Source organism: Octopus bimaculoides, chromosome 26 (genome assembly GCF_001194135.2).
Source record: "Octopus bimaculoides isolate UCB-OBI-ISO-001 chromosome 26, ASM119413v2, whole genome shotgun sequence".
NCBI classification, from domain to species: Eukaryota; Metazoa; Mollusca; class Cephalopoda; order Octopoda; family Octopodidae; genus Octopus; species Octopus bimaculoides.
Window position 1 is genome coordinate 3,666,923 of NC_069006.1, and position 7,448 is coordinate 3,674,370.

Genomic DNA, 7,448 nt, shown 5'->3' on the forward strand with positions numbered 1-7,448 from the left:
GGAGATTAAAACTTGTTGCAAGGGAGGGGAGTGGTGTTTTGAAAAGTTTTTTTTTTTATTATTTCTTTTATTTATATTTTATGTTCATTTTTTTTTTTGTTCAAATCCATTTATATTTCTTTTTCTATTATTTTCTTCTTTTTTTTTAAATAGCCACGGGAGCCAACTGCCACCCTCTGAAGCATGTCCTTCTTTTGGGAGAAGCAGCAACAGCTGACCAGCAGCAGGGTAATGAGATCACGTGATAGAAAGGGGGTGGGGTGCACTCAGCCAGCCTACAGTGTCGTTTGACTATCACTTCAGCCACTCCCCTCATTTTAATTACAATATATACAACAGTTTGAGGGGCAGGAGAAAGACAGAGAGAGAGAAGAAAAAAACTCTTTAAAATGCCAAGAAATGAAATAAAAAGTTTGATAAAAGAAAATTTAAAAAAATAGGGAAGATGAGAAAGAAGAGGAACTGATTAGAAGTGGGGGGTGGAGTGGCTGGCAGGGCACTCTCTCTTTACATACATATACATAGCTTGTGGAGGGGTTGGGGTTTTTTGTTTTTTTTTAAAACATTTTTTTTTCTTCTCTTTCTTTCAATTATATTAATTAAACCAACAAAAATAAAAATCTGAACTAAAATTATTAATGGGTCTAGAAAGGGTTAAAAAAAAAGTTTAAAAATAACTATTGAAAGAAATAGTTTTGAGAAGTGTGAAGAAAGATTTAGCTGCCTTCCAAGAGCAAAAAAATCCTTGTTTACATAATTCACCTTATTACAAGACTGCTCCGAAGTGTGAGAGAGAGAGAGAGAGTGAGATATAGAGAGATATACAGAGACTTGTCACATAAAGCAGTGTATGTATGTAATTATTGTCATTAATCTCCCCACAACGACTGGGGCTTGTAGTACAAGAGGAGGTCGGGTTTGAGCAGCAGTATTGGTTGAAACCCTGGTGGAGTCACTAAATAAAGGGGTGGGGGTCAGTGTGTAACGAGGCAGGGGGAAGTATTAAATAAATAAAATAAAATTTTGCTTTTTTTGTTTGTTAAAAAAATTCACTTGTAACTTTTGAAAAAAAAATTAAAATTAAAAGAGGGGAGGGCTTGTTTTGAAGTTTCCCTGTGTATTATAATAATAATATATAAGATCCTGTTGGTCTAGATCTATTCCTCATTCACAAATGTTTTTTTTGTTTTGTTTTTAATTCCTAAATGATGTACTCATCCTTTAAAGATCTTTGGAAGCGGTATCATTGATAGAAAGTCATCACTGGGAAGACGGAACTCACACACAAACACACTTGAGTCCGTTTATCACTTTGGATGAGGATTTCACTGAGAAAATAAAAGTCTAGTTATGCAATCAACAGGGACATCGTCGTCGAGATAATCACGCGACCAAACTCTTACAGATTTCAGCACTAGATTTTTTTTTTCTTGTCCTTGGTCTCCCCTGTAAATCATCGCCAACTTTTCTTTCCACTGGATATATGAAACGTATGCAAAATACAGTGAACATGGTTTGGTTGTAAATATAGAACAGAGAGAAGAGGAGTTGGTTGTAAGTGGTGGTGGTGGTGGTGGTGGTCACCTAATATTGTCTCCATGACAATTTGGTACAAGAAAGTCAGCAGCTCTCTGCTGATTCTACTGGTGAGATATCCATCACCTCCATATCATATTGTGTGTTGTCATCGTTTTTGGGCTGATGCTGATTGTTTGTCTGCAGACAACTTTGATGATGGCAACAACAACAACAACAAGAATCACAGCAGGGTACAGCCCCCTCTTCTGATGACTTTGTGTGGCATGTCAATCCAATATTTGGCCAGAATTCGACTAGACCGTGGTAATCACAATCACAAGATGAGCAAAGTCAGATACTTGGTTCATCAATTCAAATCCGGCCTCTCGTAGTTTCAAGCGAGAAAACTCGCATGGTGGGAAAATATGGACGACATAAGCAGGCTGGAAAAAAATACAAAAGAGATAATTATTAGAATCACAGGCTGAACTAATAAGATTTGTTTTTTTTTTTCTTGGTTCAAAATTAATTCTTATTTTACAAAATGAAGAAATATATAAGTGAGAAGACCCATCAAGCCAAGTAAAATTGTAGTCGTGGCAGATACTGGTGTCATGCAAATGGTACAGGTGCCGGTGACATGTAAAAGCACCCATTACACTCTAGGAGAGGAAACCATGCCAAATCAGACACCAGTCTGATATAGCCTGGTCAAAATTACTTTCTAAATATAATTTAAAAAATTTTTTTTTTTAATTTTTCCAGTTTTATTTTACCTTTTTGCATTTTTATAATGCTCAGGATGCAGGTATAATAGTCTGAATTATATCAACATTTACAATTTTCCCACCCTGTCATTTCATTTGTATCATATAATCAATCAACCTCCAAATTTTTATGTATATTTATTTATAATGTATATTTAATATAATTTGTAAAGTGTATGTACTGTGTATGCATGAGTTTGTATGTTCTTAGAGCTTTTTTAGAGTCTGTATATATGATGTAATTTCAACTTTTCTTTTATATTTTTTTCGTACTTTTCATGTTCATCCGTGCATTTATAGTTTTTTTTAAAATTACATTTCTATTAGCTCTTTATGTTCTCAGTTCAAATCCTCTTGAAGTCAACTTTGGCCTTTCATCCTTTATGAGTTGATAATACTAATCATGTACTGGAGTTGCCTTGCAGTTTTTCTTTCAGTACTTTACATTCTGAGTTCAAATCCTGCCAAAGTCAACTTTGCCTTTCATCCTTTTGGGCGTCAATAAAATAAAGAACCAGTCAAGTATTAAGGGTCTCCCTTAAAATTTCTGGCCTTGGGGTTAAATCAGACAATATTTCCACCCTTCTCCTTCAGTCATCCATTATCACTATATTTTACCAATTATCATCAATTTGCCACTAATTACAGCTGAAGGGATTTGTGTAAATTACAAAGCACAAAAGAAATAAAATGTGTTGTAAAAAAGTATACCTGCTGAGATTCTGGGTTGGACACATTAACGATTCCAGCAGCTTGCTTACTGCTCAGGTAACTTATAAAACCATTGTTCAGAGCTCTAGTTTGGTGCATTATTTCAAAATGGTCTTGGCCATTAGGCAGGGCCAACAGCATACAATACTCTTCTGTCAACTGAAACAAACATCAAACAATAACACATTAAACCTGATATTTTTTATCCTCTTCCACATACATACATACATCAATACACACACACACACACACACATATATATATATATATATATATATAGAGGCATGTCCTATACAGCCATGCTCCCCACTCCCTCTCTCAGCTGAAAGTCCGTCTTGTGGGCTCACAGGTGCCAGTACCACATAGAAAGCACCCATGCCAGTGTCACATATAAAGCAAATGTGCTGGTGCCCTCTGTAAAGCATGCATGCACACACACCACTCAGGCTCCAAAACTACATGGTTTTGGGTTTAGTCCCAGTGTGACCCCCTTGGGCAAGTGTCTTCTACTACAGCCTTGGGTCAATCAAAACCTTGTGAGTAGAGGCTTGGAAACTAAACGAAGCCCATCATGTGTGTGTTTAAATTTATATCTCCCTGTCTTGATGTTGCATGATAGTCGTAAATGAGTGTCACTGTCACACAAGCGGTGTCCTTCATTTCCAATATTCTGAGAAAACATGTTCGATCATGGGGGAATACTATCTTGCTTGGAAAGAAGGGTTGGTGACAAGACGGGCATCCAGCCATACAAAATTTTCCACAGTAAACTCCATCTCACCCATGCCAGCATGGAAAGGTAGACATTAAAACACACACAAAATTTATAATTTTTGCATGGATACAGCTGCTAGTTATAATGTGTTGGATACTGCAATTTATAATACACATGCACTGACCACTTTACAGAATGTACTGGATGTTTTTTTCCCACCATGACACAAGCACTATCATGTCTTTGACAAGACTAAACATTCCTCACACTGACACAACCCACATCTCTTGCACGTGAGCTGCACATTGGCAGACTTATCCACTCAACCCATTCACCTGTCAATGTCACTTACCTGCATCCGTTTTGCCACTCCTTCAACCTGGATAGGCTCAAGGCGCATCCGTTGGCTTATTCGTAGTGGTTGCATGGTGCAGTCTGAAGCTAGCTGTGGCATAGATGGTGCTATCAACTGCCTATTTCCTGACATTAGGTGCATCTGCACAACTACATTATCGTTTTTCAATGCCAGAAGCCCTTGCCACATTATTTCATATTTCTGTAAGGAAAGAGGAAAACAGTTTTAGGTTAGATTACAAATATCAGACAAGCCATACATGGCACAACTTGAGTTGTGGAACTCCAGTATATTACACGTAGAAAAAGTCTCTTTACAACATGGTCACTTGACTTGACATAAACAGCAGCCAGTCTCTATAGAATCGCATTCTTCCATTTTTAAAATGGAAGGAAGGACACATTCAATTATATAGTCCAAGTTGAGTATGGCTGCAATGTCTGATCATGTGGTGCACTTAAATCAGGATTGGCCTGAGATTAAACAATAACTACAACAGAACCTTAAATAAAACAGAAACTTCAAATATTAACCCTTTAGCACTCAGATTTATTTGCCAAATTTGATACTTATTAATTCACGCTGATTTTGTATTAATCATGAATTATTTCCTACTTCAAGATTTCAATGATGTCATTGTTTATATTTAGAATGACATTGTAGGGTAGCTGTGAGAGGCCAGATCTGGCCAGTTTGAATATAAAATAGGTAGAATATTTAGGCCAGTTTTAATGCTAAAAGGTTTAACTCACAATAGGATGAAACATCACAGAGTCAAGGATCTTCTCAAACACATCAAAGCTGCATAATCAGAACTGATCTGGCACTACACAATACACTACATCTTCAACTATGCTAATAATATCTTTAATAATGCTTTTCTAAAAGGAATCAACCATTTTGTGTGTTAATTAGAGACATGTAACCATCACCAGGTTGTGGTCAGAGACTGGTGACCATCACTTGGTAGTGTGCAAAAAACATAACCATGCCTAGAGTATGTAACTATAACAAAGTAGTATGCTATAGTGACAGGTAACTAAATGATTATTAATTAACTAATTAACATTTCACCTACCTTCTGTGTAAACGAAACTTCATGAATCATCTGGAAAAAAGAAAGATTTAAAGTTAATTTTATACCACAGTGATGACAAAGAATTGAACATTAAATTTAACGACTGTGTGGTTAAGAAGCTTGTTTCCCAATTGTAAAGGTCTTGGGTTCAGTCCCACTGTGCAGCACCTTGGGCAAATGACTTTTATAACATTTGACACACCAAAGGTGTTTGAGTAGATCTGGGAAATGGAAACTTAAAGGTGTGTGTGTGTGTGTGTGTGTGTGCGCGCGCGCGCACACCTTTGCTTTGACATTATGGTTGTAAACAAGAAGCTCCATCATGCAAATGGTGTTGTTTCCATTCTTCTGTGAGAAGCATGTCCAACCTTGGTGAACTATTACTTGGCTTGAAAACAGGTAAGGGTTGGGGACAGAAAGGGCATCCAGCTGTAACAAAAAAAAACCCAACAAATTCTGCCAGACACATGCAAGCATGGAAATTGGACATGATACAATGATGAAGAGGGGATCTATTCAAGCCAAGGTAGAAATTAAAAATATAACAGCAAGGAGTAATCCTTCAGAGAGAAAATTCTACTTTGTTAAAAAAAAAAAAAAAACTGAAAGAATGAAAGACTTACCTGTAACATAACAATTGTATCATAAGCAAAGGAATTAGGATTAACAATAGACTGTGGTGTTACTGACAGGTTGCTGTGTAATAACTTCACACCATCAGAATGGACTAAACCAGGTGATCCAGGTGGTGGTTGCTGGACGTGGGCCTTTACAACTGCTGTTGAACCTCCCGTGGCTTGGTTGGGGTTTGATGGTGGCCGTTTGTCAGGTCGAGATGGTGGCCTAGATGGAGGTCGAGATTCTAGAGCAACGCGCTCTAGGCCCATGCCATGCTGTTGACTCAGGTATCCTGTGTGTTGATAATGGGGGTGATGTGCCTGAGTTTGAACGATGGTGCCCTCTGGTACAGTTATGAAGCTATGTGGGGTGTTAGCATAGACAGCAAGCCCGTGGTCGACAGGTAGACGTCCCATTTGAATAGGAAGATGGGTCTGTGGAAAGGGCATGCTGCGAGAGACATGCAAGTTGTCTGTTGTATAGAATGGCTGCTGGACTTCATGGACTGCCGGAGGCGAGAAAGCACTTGGAGTAGTTGCTATCTTCTCTGCACGTCTGTCCGTTGGGTAGACAGATGGATGAGATGACTGAGAGAGCTGAGCGAGCCGAGCCTCCATTGACGCCTGCTGGCTTGCCTTATTGTCAAGAATATAAGTGAGCCGATGAACGCCACCAGCTCCACTTGAGCTCACTGCTCTCATCTCTACAGATGGACTCTGATGAGCGGAAACAGGAGTGTTGTGCTGGGAATGATTTCCTTGCGAAGACAACTAGAAATGAAAACATTCAAAATAAGTTTTGTTAAATTTCAAGTTTATAAAACATTACAACAAATGAAATAAACAATGGCAACAATTGAACAATTTTGTAACTGCTTCTGATGGATGATGTGTGTGTGTGTGTGTGTGTGTGTGTGAGGGAGATATAGAGAAACACTAATCAGGTGCAGGGAAGGAGTCATCTTCACTGTAAGAACAACAATAACAACAAGAGGACAATTTTGGTTTGAAATATAAATGAATGACTAAATATTTTACTTCAGAAGAGAATCTCTTTTGTTTCAATATTACAGGTTGCAAAGACATTGGGAAATGGTTTTTCAATTTTAAAATTTCTGATCATCTTGAAAACGACCAACATCATTTCACACTCACTGTTTCAAAGATTCACAAGAAAGCAATTAAAAAACAGAAAATGATACAATTCTAAATATTAAATGGTTGTGTCTGAGGTTCTTTTGACATAATGAACTGGAAAATCGAATTAGAGACGAAAAATCAAGAACAAATTAACAAAATTCTGGCCTGGAAAGAAATTGTATTTTAGAAAGAATTGGAAACTGAAATTTTGCTTATTGACTGATTGATATTATATATATATATAAGATACAGGAATGATTTTTTTTTATTCTCAAATGCGTGATAATGCTAATAAATAGCGTGACCAGGATAAATTATCCATACATTGCAGAATGGCCGGTAACGTATTTTTCTGCAATGTATGGATAATTTATCCTGATCACGCTATTTATTAGCATTATCACGCATTTGAGAATAAAAAAAAATCATTCCTGTATCTTCCAATACATTTCAACGCTTCTAAAACAAACTTTGTTTACTCTCATTCTAAGCTGAAGTTAACGTTAGCGCCTTATGAAGCTAAACATATATCATCATCATCATCATC

At 37.2% G+C, this 7,448-nt stretch overlaps 1 protein-coding gene across 1 annotated transcript in view; it reads right to left on the reverse strand.

Annotated features, from left to right (window-relative positions):
• Window positions 1-120: 120 nt before the first annotated feature.
• LOC128250889 (titin homolog) overlaps window positions 121-7,448 on the reverse strand; it is a gene marked incomplete at its 5' end in the record, with an annotated part of 26,816 nt that continues 19,488 nt past the window's right edge. Inside the window, 5 exons of the mRNA XM_052976884.1 lie at window positions 121-1,961; window positions 2,997-3,155; window positions 4,064-4,267; window positions 5,145-5,174; window positions 5,768-6,532. Coding sequence (XP_052832844.1) covers window positions 1,833-1,961; window positions 2,997-3,155; window positions 4,064-4,267; window positions 5,145-5,174; window positions 5,768-6,532 — 1,287 coding nt within the window. The remainder of the gene's footprint in view (window positions 1,962-2,996; window positions 3,156-4,063; window positions 4,268-5,144; window positions 5,175-5,767; window positions 6,533-7,448) is intronic.